Raw genomic sequence first — 22,981 nt, 5'->3', positions numbered from 1 at the left:
GAAGAGCCTCGCGATGACTTTCATTTCCGCCCCGTCATCAGGGCTGCCCAGTGACCAGAGAGTGTTTGTGTTGCTTACTGGATATTCTCAGGGTCGAACCCACAGCAGTGGGTCCATAAATCATGTGTTCCAATAAATAAATTTTAACATTGACTATTTGATGCTAATCTTGGAAAGGCCTGGGGAATATAATTGTGTAAATACCAAGGTTTTCCTATCTTTTTAATGTAAAGTTCTCCACATTGGATTTTTGCACAACCAACAAAACGTAACCTAAAAGTAAGTAAGTCTCAAAAACAGAGTAGTTGAAAATATCTCGCGTGGAAGGTATGGAAACATATGAGAAAGCAAAAAATAAATAAAAATAAATCAACCTGCTTCCATCCAACACCACACAATCAAAAAACGGAAATGACCTTTTTTTTTTTTTTCCTATTCAGTGAACATGGCCCCTCGAGCCTGGGAGAGAGAATATCAGGAGAACATTAATTTTTAAGTGATCAGTTTAAGATTAAATGGGTAACTTCAGTTTATAAAACCAAAATTATGCGTTATCTACAAAGCTCAAAGATTTAAAATTCAGCTAACTTCAATGCCTAAATTTAAGATGACTAGTATTAAAACAACCAAGGACCAAGAAAAATACAAGCAAAGCCTGAAGACCATTATTTTACTTGCTTTCAATTTAGAAAGTGAAACATTCTTCTGAAGACTGTATTAAGAGATGCTGAGGTCAAACCCAGAACTATGGACGTTTTTATTATTGATGTAAATATGAAACAACAATGATGATATAAATTTTTGAAAAACTGTTTGCTTAGCAGTCTAATTAAACAAGGCTGAATATTTTGCATTTTAATGCTCAAGAGAAAAATCACCAACTGTTTTGTAGCATGCCTGGAATTTTAAATTTCATTTTCTGGTGCCAGATTGAAATAAAAATAGGAAACATGATAAAGATTAATTTGATGTCAGAAGGGACATTTGCTCTTTAATTAGATTTCTGTAGCCCTAGCAGTTTTGTTGTGCCACCACAGCAAGTCCTAAAAAAGCCTGCAGCAATACCAAACAGTGATCTTCATATCCACACTTTACTGGGAACTAATTTCATTTCCTGCCTGTCTGGAGAGGTATTTTCAACAGGCATCAATGTTTTTGTCTTCACAACTGATTTATTCATCAATCTCAATGTGATTTTTTTAAACCTTTAAATTATACCCACATCCTAAAGCAGCTGTTTATTACACAAGGAAATTGAAAATCTGTCTGTGTGATATCATACAAAGATTTTTTTCTTAAGGTTATAAAGGAAGTTGACAGATATTAATGATTTTTTTTTTCTCTTAACCTCATTCGACAATATAGTGAACAAAAAAAGGAAGAAAATTGGACCAAAAAAAGCCCAGGTCTATGGGCTTACTGTATAAAATATTATTCCAGGAAAAAAACAAAAAACTATTACTCCTGGTGGACTATACAATCATTTTTGTAGGATACATTCATTTTCCAAAGGATAATAAAATAACTAAAGTAATACTGAAATATGAAACTTTACTTTAAAAATACAGGAGCCATTAACTTTCTTTCTCCTTCTCTCTTTTTCTTTGTTTGGTGTTTGAAAATGGGGACATGGCCCCCATGCCCAGGAAGCAAACATTGTCAGGATAAAGATGATGGACCAGACAGGTCGAATGCTATTCATTAGCTCTACAACCACAGACTAAAGGCCCACTTTGATGACATGAACACTGGCCCCACAGACCGCTGTGACTGTAATAAGCTGAGTGACATGGAGCCGTGATGGACTCTCTGATCCTGATTGTAGGGCTGTCAACTCGTTGGGGCTTCCAGCCCCCTTAACCTGCAGATCCTACTCCAGTGACCTACCCATGAAGCTGACCTCACTGCCCAGCACTCGCCCTTCCTCACCAGGCTCCCCACTGGCCTCCTTTCCACATTTGCACAAGCCACGCCCCTCCCAGTGAGGTCCTCCAGCCAGGAGCCCCTTTTCCTTGCTACTGTTCTCTGCTGGTATCTACCCTTCCCACCTTCTGATTCTTAAAGGCTGCTTCCTCCTCTCATCCACCTGCTCTTGAGAGAGGCCTTCTTTATCCATCCCAGCAAAAGACCTGCCGTTCCTCCACACACCCTGCAGTTTGCCCCCGTTTTATTTTTTCCATGGGATCCTAGTAATTTATCTGTTTATCTTATTACTACCTGCCACCCCCCCCCCGCCCCAACTCTGATGTGAGCTCCATGCATGCACAATTCACTCAATTTCTAGAGCCCAGACAGTGCCTGACACATGTTAAGGGGTTCAATTCATCTTTTTTGAATAAATGAAAAGATTTAAGACGTCCAAGGATTTGAGATTCTACAAACTAGCCTGTAATTTCTTCCACTATTTACACTTTCCTAATTTTTTATTCACTCATTTGTTCATTTGTCCCTTCAGTTATTTTATTGACTGTCTACAATGATCAAGGCATCGTTAAACGTGAGTTTAGTCACTGTGGTCTCTGCAGCTGCTCTGCCTCTCCATTTTGGGTTCATGCCGTTTTGTCTTCTATTATTAACGTAAATTGAAATCAGGTCCTACCATCTCAATAAGAACACTTTCTGAGATACACTAATAGAACTGACTTAAAGACTGATGAGTAACTTGTCCAATGGAATCTGTTCTATTTTTTCCTATTCAGTGAAGATTCTATACGGAAAGACACATCTCTTAAGTTTCCACGTGTGGCCTTATGCAATTCTGAAATGTTGGTCACAGCCAGCTCATCTAAGGTATGAGTATAAATGGAAAATGAACTGTCTCTGAGTGGATAAATTAGTAGAAAGGTGTTCTCTCTGCCCAGAGCTCTGGCCCTCAACTTGGGGAGGGGACCGTGACTTCTGTATTCTTTTCCCTGAGGAGAAACACCCCTCACTACAGCACTGTGAGCAAAACACGGGCCCTCAGCCAGGCAGCACACCTAGGCAGGACTCAACCCACATGCCTGAAGGTCGAGTCCCTCAAGGTATTAGCTCTTCACTCAAACACTATTGGTTCATTAACATGCAAGGACACCCAAAGACTGTCCCTCTTATTGAGAGTGACGTCTGATGGAAAGAATGGCAACTGCACCCCTTGAATATCACTTGCTGGTCACAAAGCTGCAGACAAGGCAAGATGGTGGAGGTTGGCTCTTCCCCAGTGGGTCGACAGCCAGTCTGCTGACAGGTAAGTCAGCTGTCTGAGCTTTATCAATATCCTTGGCTTAGGGACCGAAGAAGACTTCAGTAAAGAGATGAGTGCTTTGCTCTCCACAACCATTCAATCTCAGAACTAACTAGGATGTAAAGACCCTCCCAATTCTTAGAAGAAATTGTTAAGAATTGACAAGAATGATTAAGAGTGAGAGGCAGCATGCCTAGCGTTTAAGAATCCAGGCTCTGGGCTTCCCTGGTGGCGCAGTGGTTGGGAATCCACCTGTCAATGCAGGGGACACGGGTTCCAGCCCTGGTCCGGGAAGATTCCACGTGCTGCGGAGCGACTAAGCCCGTGCGCCACAACTACTGAAGCCCGCGTGCCTAGAGCCTGAGCTCCGCAACAAGAGAAGCCACCGCAATGAGAAGCCCGTGCACCACAACGAAGAGTAGCCCCTGCTCGCCACAACTAGAGAAAGCCCATGCGCAGCAACAAAGACCCAGCACAGTCAAAAATAAATTAAAAAAAAAAAAAAAGAATCCAGGCTCTGATTGCTGAACAGAGTTGGGTTTGAATTCTAGCTCTGACCTTACGGGCACGTTACTCAACTCTGCTGAGCTTGAGTCGCCTCACCTGTGAAATGAAGGCAACGTCAGGACCTGCACTGTAAATTTTCTGAAATTAAAGACGAGGTAAGGTAATGTATTAAGGTTTGTCACTGTCACCTCTTGGAAGTCCTGTCTACAATGACAATACTACAAATGAATTTACTACATGTGACTGCTCTTTCTGCCTCCTCTCCACCCCACTGTGGCAAACTCTAGGCTCGAATTCCACAGAGGGCTAGACATCGCTCCCGCAGGAAGACTATGCTTGCATATTTAATTACAGCTCTGGGACAACAGAGTCACTGGATTATAAAAGCGAGAGATTAACTTGATATGTTTTATAGGCTTTACCTTGATCTATTTTGTTAAAACAAGTTTTTAGGATTTTTAAATGCTTTATGTTCAGTTTACATCATTTGCTCCTTATTCTCAAATTTTAAAATAACACCAAAATCCAAAAGAAAAACTTGATTTCAAAGAAAAGTTAAGATAAGATTGCACACAAATGGTTTCCATAATTGGGGGGTGGACAGGGAGGCTTCCAAACCTCCTGTGTTTTCTAATCTATGTAGAAGCCAGATATCTATTTATAATAATTTTTTTTTTTTTTTTTTTGCTACGCGGGCCTCTCACTGTTGTGACCTCTCCCTTTGTGGAGCACAGGCTCCGGACGCGCAGGCTCAGCAGCCATGGCTCACAGGCCCTGCCACTCCGCGGCATGTGGGATCTTCCCGGACTGGGGCACGAACCCATGTCCCCTGCATCGGCAGGCAGACTCTCAACCACTGTGCCACCAGGGAAGCCCCAGATATCCATTTTTAAATACAACGCTGGTTAACATTTTCATTTCTTAGGACTCTTAAGGGTGTACCAAATTTGATATTTCTGACTAGAAATAGTGGGCCTGATTTCATCTTGCAGCATTTATTGGACTCAACGGGCATATCATCAAGACTTTCTCATTTCCAAACAATATATGCATATATTTTAAAGGTAGACTTCTCAACCCCGAAGAGATCTTTAGCAGTAGTGGCATCTGAAAACAACAAATGTACTTTACTCAAGAGGCAGAAAATAGGAAGGGTGATTAGAAACATGAAGCAAAACGGGTACCGTGGGAAAGAAGTCAGGGATTACGAAAAGCAGAAGCTACTGTGATGGTATGAGGCTGCCCAATTCACCCTCTGTAAATTACTTTTCGGGAAGCAGATATTTGTTGAAGATCTTCCATCCTCTCTCCACTTAAACAGAAGAACGGACAAGCCCCCCAACCCCGCCCCCGCCGGATGAACAGACCCTCCAGCACCTCTGAAGGGGAGTCCAGTGCGCGGCGCGGCATGGCACGTACCTGCTGCATGGTGGGGGAGTGTAAGGCGGGCTGGACCTGCATGGGGAGCTGGGTCCCAAGGGGCTGCTGCATGTTGAGATGCTGGTGAAGAGGGGGGCTGATCTGGAGGGGAGGAGCGGGGGACACGGCCATGTTTGCTATAGAGACAGTCACTGGCATTTGGTTATTGGCCTTGGGGGCTATGCTCCTGGGGAGACTGGGATGCATGGTGGTTAGGTGAGGGTTCATGCCTGGTTGTTGGTGATAGTGAGAACTTAGGTAGAGAGCTGAGTGGGCCTGGCCGGGCCCAGGGAACACTGACGGCGGCTTCGAACTGATCAGCTGCGGAGGCTGAGGTGTCTTCACGTCAACAGGTTCGCTGTAGCTCTGTGGAGGAACAAACAAGAGCAGAGTCAAGAGACGGACACACGGGTGTTGCTTTTCCTTAGGAAGATGCTCTGTGAGTTCACTCGTGAACGTTCACGTGAATCAACACCTGTTACTACTCTTGACTCTCAAAAACTCCTCCTTCATCATTTGCCACGTGACTCTATGCAAGTCTGAGCTCATTTCACCTCTTTTATAAAACCTAAAACAACGTATGATGACATTTTTGTTTCTTTGCTTAAATGCTAAGCTCTAATTTGGTGACTTTTCTCATCATCCAAAGAGAGATAAAAAGATGAGGGGTGGGGTGGATGCCATCAGTGCCCTAATAGGAATTACCAGCCAGTGTGGCTCACTTGGAAAGGAAGTCACTTCTGGAGTTCTTCTGTTGATTGTATGTTTAGTTTTTTATTTTTCCTTTCTATATTCTCAAAGAGCCTTGGCATAGATATTTGCACAAAGAAACAAAGTTGGTTGATGGAACTGGATAAGGAAGAAAAGAGTTCAAAAATACCTTTCTGAAGTCATATAAAACCACATTAATATATCTTCAAAGTAACCATAGAACACATTTTGATTTTTTAAAGAGTTGGTGATGAATTATCCTCAATAATGAACTGGATAAAAATAATCTCTCTTAGAAATTTTAGACTCCATCATAAGTTAATATAATTTTGCCCTAACTTTTTTCACACCTTCACACGGTCATTTCCTAATAATCTTTTAATTGACTTAAAACTACACATTTCAGTGGAAGCTGAAAAGCGTCAAGAATGAACCCCAAAGCATTTCTTCTTGGGCATGAACCTGCCTACTTCTGGTGAGAGGAAGAGGCTGATAAACAAATGGTGAAAGGTGAAACCAGCTGGAGAAAGAAAATGCTGAAATGTCCTTCTGGAGAAAAAAGTCACTTGGTCAAAACAAGGTCTTGAGGATGCATCTGTGCCCTTGTTCTGTGATCTTGATGTCATGCTTCTTCCGCTGATAAGTCAGCACGAGCTTCTTGTTACCTAGAACCGTAGGGCCTTCCTGGGCCCCCCTTGCTGGGTCTCCGCACAGCACTGTGGACAGACGGGCACGTTCACGAGTCCAGCTCATCATGCACAGCGCCGTGAGACTCCGCGTGGGAACTTCATTGCACAAGGCAGCCAGCAATGCAACTCATTTCCTCCCAACAGTGTAGGAAAACTGAGTGGGAGCCACAGTAAGAACGGTGCTGCATGTGTGCTGAGCGGAGGAGGCCAGGCTGGGGTGAGCACTGGTGGCCTCACATACTCTCCCTATAGGACGGACACAACTGCCATCTCTAAAAACATGTCAGCCATGGAGATGCGGGGTCCTGTGAGACTCTATTTTACTCCAGGCAGCGTAGATAGTAAGGTGAACCCTAAAGAACTCAAGCTCCCCAAAGAATCCTCTCATTATAATATTTTTCTCTGTGTTAGTAGTGATGCAGATTTTCCGAAATAGGAATAGACATTCAGACTCCCTACTTTCCACATTAACATGAAAGAGGTCAAAAACTCTTCACAAAAATTTTCAAGGGGAGGCTTTAGACCAAAGAAGCTTTATGAAATGTAGTACCTAAAAGGTGCTTTCAATTAAAAAAAAAAAAAAACAACTTAAGTCATTTTCTTTTTTTTGGTTCCATTTAAAAATTCTTATTGTTGATGTGCAGAGCAGTGAACAATTCAAGGAAAAGGTCAAATGGGTTAACTCAGGCTGTGTAAACAGTGACTAGCTTTACATCAGAATAACAGGTACTGCGGTGATATGCCTCAAAAGTCATTCCATATATGCCAAGAAGATTATGTGCTTTTTGTGTGTCTGTGCGTTTAAGTCACGAGGCAAAGTGTTTTCACTGTGTTTGCATCCCCTCTTCTTTGACCTAGCACAGAAGGGCTAATTTCATATTTAGTTACATATTACATCAACTTCATACAGGAAAGGAACAATTACACAATGACCAGATAGCTACAAAAATTAATACATGTTAGTGTGTCTTCTTTTTGGCCTTAGAGTTGCTTTAATTTAAACAGAAGAAAAATCACTCACAATTCCCATACTGTCAAAACTATAAAATCTATGTAGTTGTAAAATGTTTTCACTTTGTATTTCTGTAGCCAATAATCACATCATTATCTAGTGATACGGCACACACAGAGAGCAGTAGATAGGTAGCCTGAGCTTGTATGTACACATGTGTGTGTATGGGAACACAACATGACAGGTTCAGATATGATCATACGATCGTCCCAGGAATTCCAACAAGGTAATTAAAAATATATTTAAATTAAACAAACCTAAAGGGATATACTTATGCTACACTTAGAAATCACTGACTGTAGTGGGTACAGATGCTTAGCAAGCAGTTGGGCTGGCTTCATGGGCCAGAAGCCAGTCTTAGCAAGCAGCTCTAGGGACAATAACCACTTTGCCCCCCACTGACACAGTTTCCAAGTTGTATTAGAGGGGGTTTGTGGAAACATAAATGTCCTTAAAAAACAAGTTTCCATGACAAAATATGCGTGGGAAGAGCACTGGGCCACATCAGGTTAAGAGGGGCCCTCTCCTGCAGGACTTGTCAGAGTCTTGAGTGTGTTAAGGTACACTGTGAATCTCCAAGGGACCATCACAGAAGTCTTTCCTCAGTGGCCATTTCACTGAAATAGTCTTCAGTGGAAAACACTGGTTCAGAAGAATTAATAAATTACACATGCATATTTAAAATGACAAATAGAACATACATTTCAATTTAAATAGTCATATTTCTTGCCTCAAATAAACTAACTTGTATTGCCCCCAAATGCATATATAAATTACATCCATCCAGGTGTAAAACCAAAATTATCCTTTGTTTCATGTTTACTGGAATACTATCTGCACAGAGAATTTCATATTCTAGGCCAAGGACAGTGACACCACTTCCTGAAGGAATTAGGAAGTCAGGAACTTCTCAGCTATAGCCTGGAAGAGCTAAGGCGTGGATACATTAAGGCAAATTCAAAATAAACCATGAACCAAATTCTCCTGAATTCCACTTTCTAAATAAAAACATGCGGTCTGATGTATAGTTAGATGATAGATAGATGTAGAGATAGAGATACAGACAGATAGATACAGAAACAGACAGTAACCTACTTGAGGTACTTTACTGCCAACCTTGAGAAGACTCTCCTCATGGTAACTAAACACAAAACATTTTGTCTATCCAGCCGTTAGTCTGTCGTTTGTCTTCTCAATTCTAAAGCATGTAGAGATCAGTACTGTTAAACCTATTTTGAAATAGTAGTAGTTTTTAATCACTAGAAGGACTATAATGAAGTCAAATTAAACAGATTTCCAAAACCAAGGATTTAGACAACACTTGAAACAATTTTTAACACAGAGAGAGAAAGAGTTTTTGGGAAGTTACATGTTTTCTCTGTATTTTCGAAGTCGTTGAATATGACAAGATAGACAATAACACATCTAGCTACGTGCCTAGACATGGCAGGCACTCCACTGGGGGTTCTCTCCCTGCATTCTCTCTTCACCATGATGTCCTGCACCAACAGGAAAGTTTTTTTTTTTGTTTTTTTTTTCTGGCTGTGCAGCTTGCAGGATCTTAGTTCCCCCACCAGGGACTGAACCTGGACCCCGGCAGTGAGAGCACTGAATCCTAACCACTGGACCACCAGGGAATTCCCAGGAAAGGATTTTTTAAAGGTCAGGACTGGAATCTTGTGTGTCCCATGCATCTGACACAGTGCCAAGTATAGAGAAGACAAATATGTTTGTTGAGTGACTGAGTGACTGTTCTTTAACAATACCGCAAGCAGTCACTGCTGCCCTGGCTGATATTCCTGACAAGACATTCTGTTCCTCTTCCTAAGGGGTAAGGAAAGATCTGAAATCTTTGAAAACCCACAGGGTATTAGATTGATCTTCATTCTCTGCTCTCATCATGAACCACACCCTTCCAGAAGAAATGAGAAATTATAACCCTTAGCTTTGCCCTTTGGTTAGGTACCATGTGCTTTGTTCCCCACTGGATCTTGGGTGGATGGCGGGAAGCAGGGAAGCTTACCGCGTTTCATCCATATTTTGAGAATTTGTATCTTTATGTAGAGATTCATTCACTTAGAAAGGGAAAAAAACCTGTTTCTAGCTTCACTTCTGATGAATTCTTAATCAGACTAATACAACAGACCACCTATTAATTACAGAGATATTTTATTGTTTTGGAAGATAGGCAGAACAAGTTCATTTTCCATAGCAAAGTGTCATGAATTCACAGCAAAGCGTCATGACTAAATGGAAATATGAAGAAATCATAAGCTTAATATCCTCTCACCGTCATTTTCTTCCAATTAAACTATGAAAGCAAGGCTACTATTTTGCAAATAATGACATTGCATATGAAGATCTCTATACCTTCCATTCAGAAACTAGAATTACTTTCTCATACAGTCTAAATCATTTAAATTTGTTTCTAATCTCAAACGCATTAACCACATTTATTTAGTGGTGTGTGCTTTGTGTCGGTCACCTGCCAAATAGGACCCTATCAGTGTATACACAACTGAAAATCCACCCTTGAGTGTGACATTTTCATGGGATGAATGTGTATTTGCTATTGGTTTATAAGCTCTATTTCCTGTTTTCTTTTGGGCCCCTGATTCTAAAGGATGTTTTCTATAAGCAAAATGGAATGTGTGGGGGGGGGGCTCAATGAAGACCTTTTGGGTCTTTTCAGTAGTCTTTCACAAAGGATACGACTCTATAAACATTAAGGTACTTCTTATTAATCAAGTTGTTGATTGTCCAAGATAGTTTCAATCCCATTTACTTTGTATAATGAATACTGCATAGTCTATAAATGCTCCCTTTCTGGGACGGTAAGTGCTATAAAAATGAAAGATTGACAAAGCAATTGTTATTTAAAACAGCAAAGTATAAACACAAGACATAAAGCTCAGTGGAAATAACAATATAGGAGGCGCTGAACCAAATCAGATTAATAGTTCATCTAATTTGATTCTTGTTTCCAGTGCTGACCAATACTTGATGCATTGGAAATTAAACAAAATGTATGCACCTACTCAACTGTGTATTGTTACTTTTGGAAGGAAAATTCTTCTTGGTACTTGCAGGTGATTAGCTTACACCCTGAAGCATGAGATTTTATTATCTTTAAATCACGATCTGGGCTTACAGAGCTGCAAATTTTATGTTAACAGTCATAAAATGATCCATCCTATTTTCATATTCAGACTAAGTATTGTCTCAATAGCTCTCTACAGCGTGAATTCTATAAGTTACTTTCATCCTTAAAAAGAAATCATTTGTTTCAAATTTACTATCCTTTAATTGAACTGAGAATTGTGTTTCTTTACTATCGTTCATGGCAACAGAGAACTTACTAAATTTAGTTCAACACTGTCCTATACTGTACATTATAAAAAGCTTCCATCAGCCTCTGTAAGTTTCGGCACCCCAGCTCAAGGTAGAGACAAAATCTCATATTTGATGTGTGACCTTAAAGTCATGAATCTGATTACTTATACTGAACATACAGGAACATGTTCATCCAAACACTGTCTCTTTCCAGGCTGGCACTTCTGAGCAGCTGTACGCTTATTTCAATAATGCTGCTTTTACTTGGAATACTTGGGAACTTCCGTACAGGATTTTCTTCAGTGCCTGTGGGACATCCCTTTACATATCCTCAGACAACTCTTTGTCTTTTGGTGGTGAATTTGATTTTTGGAAACAGCTAATAGTCACTTGAAGCTAAGTCTGTTGGATGTATATGGGTGATGTTTGGGGAAAAGAATGAGGTGTGAAAACCATGTGACAGTGTTGACTTGCTAAGGTGGCTCATAAACTTTTGCGGAGTGCGGTTCTAAAAGAGGAGCTGCCAAAGCCTTCTGAACTCTGGGGCAATAATAAAGTAAGTTTGTAGCCGCCCAAGGTGAGTCCTTTGAATGCAACACTCATTTTGGGAATATGAATTCTGGTCTATGCGGTAAGATAAAGCTAGTTCCCCCCGTTGCTTTAAAGTTATACATTGCTTTCAACATAATTTAGGCTCGTGTCTAGGAATTCCTGAGTCTATGGAAAAACTGTATTTCCTTAAGGTTACCTAACAGTCCAACCCAAAATGATCTGAAATAGCATGTAAAACCGCTCCAGCTCAGAAACCGTAGGCTCCACAATGGCATATTGTCTTGACCCTCAAACTATTCGTAGGCTCCCTCAACTAAAGGCTCATAAAGACATTTCAATTAAGGAACCCGTGTAGGCGATTGTTTTAAATGTCTAGATCATTTTTTATCTTTATAAAAGAATATATGTATGAAGCAAGTTTTTCTTGTTTTAATGCCACTTTAAAAGTTTCTTTGTATCAAAGCAGCCTTGCAGACATTGAGAATGTGATCCAGCTATATCGCGAATCATATACAAAGCTCTCCTAGTTCTTTGTGCACCTATCAATAACGTTAATCATAAAATTGATAGTAATAATAATTGCTGGTATTCAGTGCTCTCCTGTGTTCAAGATCCTGAATCATGCAGTTTATATAGAGTTTCCTATTTTATTTTAATGGAAACCTAATGATGTAGGTCCTATTATCGTCTCTGTTTAACACATTAGAAAATTGAGACTTTAAATAGCTGAATAACGTGCATAAAAGCAAGCAGTTAGGAAGTGAGAAACCTGGAACGTGAACCCAGATGGAGCCGCCCCGAGGGCGTGGGGACGTTTCTGACCCGAGGACTCGTTTCGAGTGACACTGGTGGTGCGTTAAAGGTTTTTAATGCTTCCCTTGGTGCCTGGGGAAGCACAGGTGCTGAAGATGCCTTCAAGATATTCTCCAAACCTTATTTATAAACCTTTGCTTCCCACTTTTAAATTTCTCAATGGAAAGAAACTGTTTGCCTAAATAATCCAAGAGTTTGGTAATGCTCCCTGTTCAGATTAAATTCCTCTAGGGTAACATGGTGTCTCCATTCTTGTTCTGGATTCAGAGAAAACGGAGCACAAGGAACCAATGCCCATGCCTGACACCCATCATGGGGTGAACAGGCCCACACCTGTGTTTTTCAGGCTTAGAAATGTCAAATCCACTCTTCTCTGCTACTATCTCCTGCCCTCCCTTTTCAGTTGCTTTATGACTCTTTCCTCTGCAATCTCTCCAACTTCCCTCTTTAAATCATAGAGTCTAAAACTGAACAGGTTAGTTTTTCCAGGTCTTACCCGGGCTGTGTTTGCAGCTGCCAGTGCTCCCTTTCCCGTGTCCTTCACTGCGCGTGTGTTTCCACGACAGAGGGGCTGTGCGGGGCGGGTCTGTCACCGAGCGGATCTAACCCTGGGTGGGTCTGTCACTGGCTCCACGTGACTAGGTAAAGCACGTGCACAGCTGAACAGCAAGGCACAGAACAAGGCTTCCTAAATATTCCGCAGGTCCCAGCATCCTCTGAGGGTCTCGGGCCGGCCTCTGGTGGAAGGGAGGGGCAGGCTTCTACCCTCATCCCCAGCCTCATTTAAACGAGAACACCTTGACTCTTGGCTGTCTAACACGTAAGAGTTGGCACAGAATTTTACTGAGGATAAGAAGAGGCCGTAGTGCTAAAGATATAAAAACCGACAGTCACCCAGGGTAGAGAGAAGCCTACAAGCTTTGGAACCGGAGAGCGAGGACTGTGAGTTCTCCCTCTGCTACCACCAGCCTCTCCTTCCTCTCTTAGACTCTCCAAGTCACTTTGTCTCTCTGCCTAGAGACTGTCTAGAAAATAGGGCTAAATCTCACTTTGTAGGGTTATTGTGATGATGAGTAGAAATATATGTAAAATGCCAAGCACAGCGTGGGACACACAGAAGCTACTCGATGGCAAGGTGCCATTTGTATTTGTCTTGTTACTGAAAAAAATTCGGTGTCCAGCTGAGAGTGTGTCTGTATTGTCATTTTCAAGTACAAAGGTTAGAATATTCTACTATGACTGAGCTTTTTTATTTTGGGTTCATTTCAATTTTACTCGGGTCTGAAGTCATGTTAATTAATATGCCGGGTTAGATGGTATATAATTCATTTAAGCTAAAATGTAATTGAAAGGAGAGGTGCATTGTTAATCCTATGACTCAGTCTCTTGGATGGAGCCAATATTCACTGGCTGCTTCTATTTCTTGTTTATGTTCTGTAAGAAACAGCTAATCTTAGAGTAGTGAGAAGCAGTTACTTTTAGAGTACAGTTTCAAACCTCTCAAGTATCACGAAACACTCTGATCTGTTGTGCTCATCTTTGGGCTCTCAGCACCAAGTCCTGTGCCTGATGTGGAAAAGGTGCTGTGCAGCTCTGGCTGGGATGCAGACTAGGGCCTGGAGTGGAAGCAGTGAGAAGTAGCCGACTTGACGTGGTTACACTTTAGCGAGGGCAAGAGCTGTTGGCCCAGGGATACAAGGCCTTATTGGATGAAACACATTTGCATAGAAAACTGGTACCAAAATACGTAGCTCTGGAGGAGTAAATCAAAATTGCCAGTGAGAACTTAGGGAACCGGACACAGAGCTTTGGCTAATACAGTATTTCACTGACAAAAGTGACCTTAGGAAACCATCAACAAAACAAAAAGACAAACTGTGGAATGGGAGAAAATGTTTGCAAATGATGAAACCAACAAGGGGTTAATCTCCAAAATACACAAACAGCTCATACAATGCAATATCAAAAAACCAAACAATCCAGTCAAAAAATGGGCAGAAGACCTAAATAGACATTTCTCCGAAGAAGACATACAGATGGCCAAGAGGCACATGAAAAGATGCTCAACATGGCTAATTATTAGAGAAACGCAAATCAAAACTACAATGAGGTATCACCTCACATGGGTCAGAATGGCCATCATCAAAAAGTCTACAAATAACAAATGCTAGAGAGGGTGTGAAGAAAAGGGAACCTTCCTACACTGTTGGTGGGAATGTAAATCGGTGCAGCCATCATGGTAAACAATAGGGAAGTTCCTTAAAAAACTAAAAATAGAGCTACCATACAATTCAGCAATCCCACTCCTGGGCATATATGTGGAAAAGATGAAAACTCTAACTAAAAAAGATACATGCACCCCAATGTTCACAGCAGCACTGTTTACAAAAGCCAAGACATGGAAACAACCCAAATGCCCATCAACAGATGACTGGTTTAAGAAGATGTGGTATATATATACATATATATATATATATATATGTATATATCATGGAATATTACTCAGCCATAAAAAGAATGAAATACTGCCATTTGCAGCAACATGGATGGACCTAGAGATTGTCATACTAAGTGGAATCAGTTAGAGAAAGACAAATACTAAATGATATCACTTGTAAGTGGAATCTAAAAATAATAAAATGAATCTAATATATATAAAACAGAAACAGACTCACAGACATAGAAAACAAACTTTGGGGAAAGGGGAAAGAAAGCGGGGGCCAGGGGGATAAATTAGGAGTATGGGAATAACAGATACAAACTACTATACATAAAATAGATAAGCAGCAAGGATCTGCCATGTAGAACAGGGAACTACATTTACTATCTTGTGATAACCTATAATAGAAAGTAATCTGACAAATATATACAACTGAATCACTTTGCTATACACCTGAAACTAACACAATATTGTAAATAAACTACTTTAAGTGGGCTTAGAAGAGAGAAGGTCGATGCTCCATCCTGACTTCTGGGGCAGGGGATTAGGGAAGCAGGTCGAGCGCCCTGTCAGGACCTGGGGACAGCACGGCCCAGCACAAGGACTGAGGGAGTGGGAGGTCAACACAGGGCTTGGGCACTTGTTGCCTATGTGATACTTTTCCTCTTCAGTGAAATGCTGACAATCAAGCCTACTTTGAGGGGTAAGGTATGGGGAGTGAGGGAAGTCATTCACATAAAGTTATCTTTTAAAATATAAATCTGATCACGCCATCCCCCTACTGGAACCCATTCAGTGGCGTCCCTTTGTACAGAAAATTAAACCCAGTTCCTTTCCCCGTCCTGCAAGGCCTTCGTGACTTGGCCGCTGCCCATCTTCCCAGCTTCATCTCAAACCACACTCCCCTGTTGGCTCAGCTCCAGCCACACTGACCATTTCTCCATCCAAGGAGGTATTTTTGTCCCCCGAGCCTGCATTTGCTGCACTGCCTGGTTAGCTCTGTCCCAGGCTCCCTGGGTCCTGCAAGCTCCTGTCTTTCTTTGCTCTCAGCTCCAGGGTCATATCTTTAAAGAGGAGTCAGCAGACCACCCTATCAGATGCCTTCCTTGATTTCCCAGAAGGCTTCGATTCACAAAGATCTTGGTCATTCATTAACTTATGCTTTCACTAGTGGTCTCCCCGGATTGAAGAGAAAGTTCTTTAAGTGCAGAGGACACACCTGCCAGTACTCCACTGCGTCCTCCAAGCCTGGCCCAGTGCTCGGCACAGATCACATGCCCAGGGAAATTCACCAAATGAACACATGAACGAGTGAATGGAGAAGATGGAGCTCGGCTGTCACATTGTGGTTGCCTGGATTGGTGACTGTTATTACCATGTAGCATTTATGATTGCACCTTTTTTTTTTTTTTTTTTTAAGAAGATGTTGGGGGTAGGAGTTTTTATTAATTAATTAATTTATTTTTGCTGTGTTGTGTCTTCGTTTCTGTGCGAGGGCTTTCTCTAGTTGTGGCAAGCGGGGGCCACTCTTCATCGCGGTGCACGGGCCTCTCACTATCGCGGTCTCTTGTTGCGGAGCACAGGCTCCAGACGCGCAGGCTCAGTAGTCGTGGCTCACGGGCCCAGTCGCTCCGCGGCATGTGGAATCCTCCCAGACCAGGGCTCGAACCCGTGTCCCCTGCATCAGCAGGCAGATTCTCAACCACTGCGCCACCAGGGAAGCCCCTATGATTGCACCTTTAGATCTTTCAGAATAGGGAAATAATTTATAACATACTAAAAAAAGTATAACAGAAAAATATATGTGTAAACATGAATGGCTGCTATTTTCCTTGTGATAATTTTAAATGGAAAAGCAATGGATTTTTATATATGTTTCTGTGTGCAATCAGCGGATAGGCTGGTAAATTTGCTGCACGTGTCTGCAAGGTTATACTGCAAATATCCCATTCACATACAACATCAGAAGACCATTTTGCTAACCTGGAGAGGGTGTTTATAACTATGCTTCATTCTGTATACATACAATAGATAGTTGTACATAAATAGACATTCAACAGCTCCAGCAAAATCCCTGCTGCCAAAGAGAAGAAAAACGTCAGAGTAAGCTATAAAGAAAGTGCTTGGTTTTTTTTAAATGTAGAAATGGCAATTCGCAGCATTTATACAAATTGCCGTATACTGAGGGTTGCAACTCTGAGAATGAATAGTAAGAAAAGTTGCAGCTAAGAGCAAATCTGAGGACACTTGTTTTGAAAGTAAAGCTTAGTCAGTATTATAGCATTCTGGCAATCTGCATAACATTAAACAGAGCGCTTTGTATTGGGATTGACACTTCATGTATTGATTTTCTCATATGTAAAATGTTCTGACTAAAACTTCTATTTAAACTGCTCAAGAAGAAACTTATCTTGGATGAAATAAGAAGAATTCATATGCCCCTTACATCTTGGGCATATTAATCTGAATAATACCAAGTAACTATACAACCCAATTGTTGGATGGATCTAATATTTTGCACCTTGTTTTTTTGCTATAATTTTACATACATGCTGTGAATTCTATAAATATACAGAAATGTGTGACGGTATCAGCAGAAAATATAAACAGCTTCAAAAGAAGTTAGAAAAATTAGAAAGTGTGAGATCCATAGTGAGTTAGTACAGATGAGCTAGGAATTTTAAGGTTAAATAATAAATATTAAGTTTTCCCACAATGTCATACCTTAGAAGTGGAATGCAAAGTTGCATTAGACCAACAGTGAACCGAAATTTCTTATGCATTTGTATTTTGTGCTCCTTTTTCTTCTCTGTATCATATATTCAGTATATGTTTTCCCCAAGAAAAACTAACTTATATAATTACTTTAGAGTTGTTGGAATGGGAGTGGATATTTGTGGATAAAATAGAAAGTATTTTCATGGGTGAATGGAATGAAGTCCAGAGCCCCACCCGCACTGAGCTGGGTACCAGTCACATCTGGACTTAAGATGCCACAGTGTCCTGTGCTCACAGCTTCAGCCCTGTCTCTGAGGTTACCTGCCTGAGAAATCTATAAAAGGAAATACAGCTTTAATAATCCAACACCAAACAGAGTTAACTCTTGAGTCTTTATACCAGCAAGGGCTCGTATTTGAGATATTCTAAAGCATAAACTATTTTAGTGGTGTTTTCATTTTCAAAGGAAATGATGCATTTTTTTCATTTGTTCGTTTGTTTTGGTAGGCTTACATTCTGATGTTGTTGTAATGAGGCTAGGATTAAAGACAGTTGGCATCTCCTCAGCAAAGACCAATGGGATGGGGTCAGGGTGGAGGGCAATTTAAGCGTGGAACATGGTGAAACAGAAAGTTGGTTAGGGATTAAGAATGCACTGTGACTAACCCACAAAATCAGTAATCCACAGGTGGGCAATAGTACACAAAAGGATGGATGGAATGACACCAGAGGATGTTGTTCTGGTCCTCTAGGTATGAACAAATATTTTCATAACATATAGCTTTGTTTAGGATTTACCTTTTCTTCTTCAGCAAAGGAGACTGTGCAGAAATGCTAAAGTAATCTTTTATGCTTTCACATGACCATCAGAGTCTGCAATGAGATGGCCACAATCCATCCCAATACCACATGGTTGCATGTTACCTTGGATACCAGGCTGGCTCTGTATGCTGCTAGTTGCTTCAGGTACTCCTTCTTTGCAGCCTCTGTTTTCTTTTTATAAACCTGTAACAACAGAGAGTCTGAAATTAGAAAGTGCATCTGCTTTTGTTTCCAGAGAAGTACAGTGCAGAATGATAACTGTGTGTGTTCACACACACACACACACACACACACATAATAACATACATCTCCCCAAAGATCGTGTTTTCTTACTGAAACAAGTTTTTAAGAAGTATGGCAAGAGATTAGATAAGAAAAAGATTAACTATAGTAAAATTTTCCATTTTCCATAAAGCATATGTACAGATTTATCTGGGGTACTTTGACAGTGGAGGTAGTTGGCTTAGAAAGATACTATTGATGAAGGTTCCTGGGGAAAGAAACTACATGTGAATAAAGAAGTCATTCATATTTACATAATGGGCAGATAATTCTACAGTGCATTCAAATCCTGATATATATTCTCCTTGCTAAATATAAAAACAAGGACAGAATTAAAAGATGATCAGTTATGTTCAATATGTTATGGAGTTTGCAGGTTCATCACTATTTTAAAATTCTGTGTCTTGAAGTTCTATTTTCAAAGACTCAGGAGCTGGCAATCGCAGTCAAAGTCACATTTGGAAGTGGGCTGGGGACGCTGAGTGGCCGAGGAATGCGTGTGTGCCGTGCAGTCTGCTGTGGTCATGCCCTTTCCAACAAAAACACTGGATGGCATGAGTGTGTGGAAGCCTCAGTGTGAAAAGGTAAAAATGTTCAGAATTGAATTTCAGTTTACAGAGCTTTTCATTTTTCATAGGGGATCATTTTGCAAATACAAGTAAAATCATCCTAAAGTGAGCAAAAGTACCAAAAAATGACTTGCTGGTAGGCTAAAGGTCACATTGCTAAGTTAAACAGAAAAAAAGTCATTAGAGTCAAAAATGAAAGATTAGCAAAGTGAATACACACGGTTGTCTGCTACCATTAAGCTCATTCTTTCAAGGCTTTAGAGTCTGTTTTTGTCAATCTTTTGAAATCACCCCTAAAGAATAAAATATTTTTCACCATTGGATGTATTTTCATCGATATGACTAGTTTAAATTTCCCACATCTTGAATTTTACAGCAGGGAATGAGGGTTGCTTGGCTAGTATTTTGTAATGCTGAGCTCAAAACCAGACACAGCTCAGTGTGAAAAGTGGCTTTGGAATTAGTCAAAATAGTTAAATATAAATTATGTCTAAAGACCAAGTATCTGCCAAAGTTGGCAGCAGAGGTCAGTTTATGGTTTCTGATGTGGAAGGTGGTTTGCTGAGCCCAGCCCCCAGCTGTGAAATTCAAGGTGTGAGAAATCTTACTTACTTATGAATATTTTAATTAAAGCAGAACACCTAAGGTAAACAAATGAGTAACCTTGTCAGCAGAATTATAAAGGACCCTATGAAATGAAAGTGCTAATTTAAGGAGCTCTTCAGCCTAGTCTTTTTTTTTTTTTTTTGCAGTACGCGGGCCTCTCACTGCTGTGGCCTCTCCCGTTGCGGAGCACAGGCTCTGGACGCGCAGGCTCCGTGGCATGTGGGATCCTCCCAGACCGGGGCACGAACCCGTGTCCCCTGCATCGGCAGGCGGACTCTCAACCACTGTGCCACCAGGGAAGCCCCAGCCTAGTCTTTTATATTTGGCATTTTGGTATATTAAAGGCAATTATAATAAGGCGATTAAGAATTTGTGCAACAGTATCATACAATCATTGTGTCATCTTTACAATATATGGAACTAAAGAAACTTAAAAGAAATTTTTTAGTAAAAAGCCAAATTAATCCTTTGGTTCAATTACAAGAGAACTCTTAATTTATGGAGCTAATTATTGGAAATAGAATTCAAATCCTTTTTTAGACATTCAAACATGAAAGCAAATAAACACTAGATTACAGCGAATGTCTTTGAACAGTATGATTCATGTATATTATATGCTTTGGTCAGCCACAATCAGAAACACAGAGCCCTCCTGCTTTTTATTGATTTATTTCGTTCTCCAAAGACAGATTTCTGTTTGTAGTTCTTTCTCCCTCCAATCTCTTCTCCGAGACATAATTTAAAATTAATGACCTTACACTGAAAATGTTTACATTTACTTTTAATACCTTAAAACTGTTTGGAGAGGGTTTTTCTCCCACACAGACAGAAATCCTGTTCAGGACTCTGAAGCAAATATTTAGCAAAAATATCTTTGATGGTAGTATGCTTTTGTATATTAGAAGCATTTCTATCATGTATTTTATTCATATGCTACTCTAAGTGACCCCCTGGGCAGCTAACTAGGGTTCATTTAGCTTCCAAAGGCAAATATTACACACTTGGGTCCATAGCATTGCCCAAAGCATCATTTTCTTTTTTTTTTTTTTTTAATTTTATTTATTTATTTATGGCCGTGTTGGGTCTTCGTTTCTGTGCGAGGGCTTTCTCTAGTTGTGGCAAGTGGGGGCCACTCCTCATCGCGGTGCGCGGGCCTCTCATTATCGCGGCCTCTCCTGTTGCGGAGCACAGGCTCCAGATGCGCAGGCTCAGTAATTGTGGCTCACGGGGCTAGCCGCTCCGCGGCATGTGGGATCTTCCCAGACCAGGGCTCGAACCCATGTCCCCTGCATTGGCAGGCAGACTCTCAACCACTGCACCACCAGGGAAGCCCCAAAGCATCATTTTCTAAGTGGCACAGATAAGATGGTGTTGCCAGGTGGCCAGATTGTAACATCTACCCTCTTTCTTGCATTTGGTTTCTATTGAAAAAGCAACAGTGTTACTATGGTGGGGCCCCCAGGGGTTAATGTCCCACAAGGTGTTAATTCCCCTGAAATTTGTTGATTAACAACCATGGGAGAAAGGTGGCAACTCAACGTGTTTTAGGCTGAATGTGTGCCCCCTGGTTTCACTGGGAGATCGATGTTGTTACAGGATACCTGACCAGCATTCAGAGTGCCCTGTTTCCTCCAAATGGCTCCCTATTGGCTACTCATGATGGGCTATGTGAGATCATTGTACAAGCGCCTAAATACCGCTTTAGGAAAGGGTAAACTCATCACGTGACACTACACGGATTGATGGGTCCGCTCTTTCCTGAATAGACGCAGGTGTTCAGAGGGGGGATGCAAAGGGTGGTAACTGCAGGAGGTATATTTCTGTAATTGTGTTTAAAGGGGGCGGTACCCTAGGTCAGAATTAACGTCTGAGGCCGTCTCCCCAATAGTCATTTTGAACCTCCACCTTTGAGAACTAGCTAATGGCTCAAATATTATTCACCCTGTATGTCTCTATGATGCTACCTTCTAAAATTGCACAGGGATGCTTTCTGAATTCTATATTTGATGGGAATGTCTGAAGAAAGACCTCAAATGTATGCGTGAATGATAAAAAAAACATGTAAGAATTCCACATACTTAACTTCCTACTTCAGAACAGATATTTAAAAATCATCAGTAAAAAGATCCTCAAAAACGTTTCAAAGCTCTATTTATGGATGGAGAAGTATTCTGCCTGCTGAAACCAAAGATGACGCTGACTGAATTTGGCAATGAACAGCCCACTGCAACGATCAAACCTTCTAATCTAGGAGGATAGGTCTGATTTATATCAAAGTTAGGTTTGGGAAAGAAATGGTCTCTCTCTCTCAGGGAAAGACAAATATTTTAAAGAAACGTGATTCACACAGTAAATATTAGTACTCAGTTGAACTACAAAATGGCTTCCAAATGGTCTACAGCTGTTTGAAATAAAGTGCAAAGTTGGCCAGATGAGGATTTAAAAATCATAATACATCATTCATCATTTTCCCCAGCTCATCCAAACACTTTTGAATTCATCCCGTCCTAACTTAGTTATTTGCTGTGGTTTGTTATTCTAAGAAAGCTACCATATCCTATCCAAGGATCGCATCTCAGTGGTTAAACTAAAACATATATAATGGCTAAACTAAAACATATATAATGGCTAAACTAAAACATACATCAAATAGCAATTCTAGAGAATCCAGATTCTGTTCATGTAATCTAGTGATTCTGTGAATCATTTTTTAAATGCTCTACGTTCCAGCATGTGTAATATATATGTCTTATAGGCTAATAATCTCTAATTAAAAGCAGCAGTTCAGTATCAGTGAATATGATGCACACAAACAGAAAAAATTCTAATACAACCTGTCATTTTGCTTTTTCCACTTTCTGCTCCTTTCCCAAACAATCCATCTAACTTATACAAAAAAGTAAAATCTTATAAACACCATTTAGTTCCTTCTTCCTTCCCTCTTTTCGGCTCCAGCCCTTAGTTAATCTCTAATTGTAGTTTATTTCAACTCTTCACAGTAATAATAAGAAAAAACATAATTCTTCCAATTCTGGATTTTAATCAAACACTATAAAACTAAAAGGCGCGGGCTTCCCTGGTGGCGCAGTGGTTGAGAGTCCACCTGCCGATGCAGGGGACACAGGTTCGTGCCCCGGTCCAGGAGGATCCCACGTGCCGCGGAGCAGCTGGGCCTGTGAGCCATGGCCACTGGGCCTGTACGTCCAGAGCCTGTGCTCCGCAACGGGAGAGGCCACAACAGTGAGAGGCCCACGTACCACAAAAAACAAACAAACAAAAAACTAA

At 40.8% G+C, this 22,981-nt stretch overlaps 1 protein-coding gene across 2 annotated transcripts in view; it reads right to left on the bottom strand.

Annotated features, from left to right (window-relative positions):
* Positions 1–22,981, bottom strand: part of TOX (thymocyte selection associated high mobility group box) — a 297,711-nt gene that overhangs the window by 4,200 nt on the left and 270,530 nt on the right. For both annotated transcript variants that reach the window (XM_082600804.1, XM_082600803.1), the window contains 2 exons: positions 18,342–18,422; positions 5,150–5,515 (listed from right to left, as the gene is read on the bottom strand). In XM_082600804.1, the coding sequence (XP_082456930.1) occupies positions 5,150–5,515; positions 18,342–18,422 (447 nt within the window). The remainder of the gene's footprint in view (positions 1–5,149; positions 5,516–18,341; positions 18,423–22,981) is intronic.

The sequence above is a fragment of the Mesoplodon mirus genome, assembly GCF_964341445.2.
Source record: "Mesoplodon mirus genome assembly, chromosome: 16".
In the NCBI taxonomy this organism is placed as follows: Eukaryota; Metazoa; Chordata; class Mammalia; order Artiodactyla; family Ziphiidae; genus Mesoplodon; species Mesoplodon mirus.
This window is presented reverse-complemented; position numbering and strand designations above follow the sequence as displayed.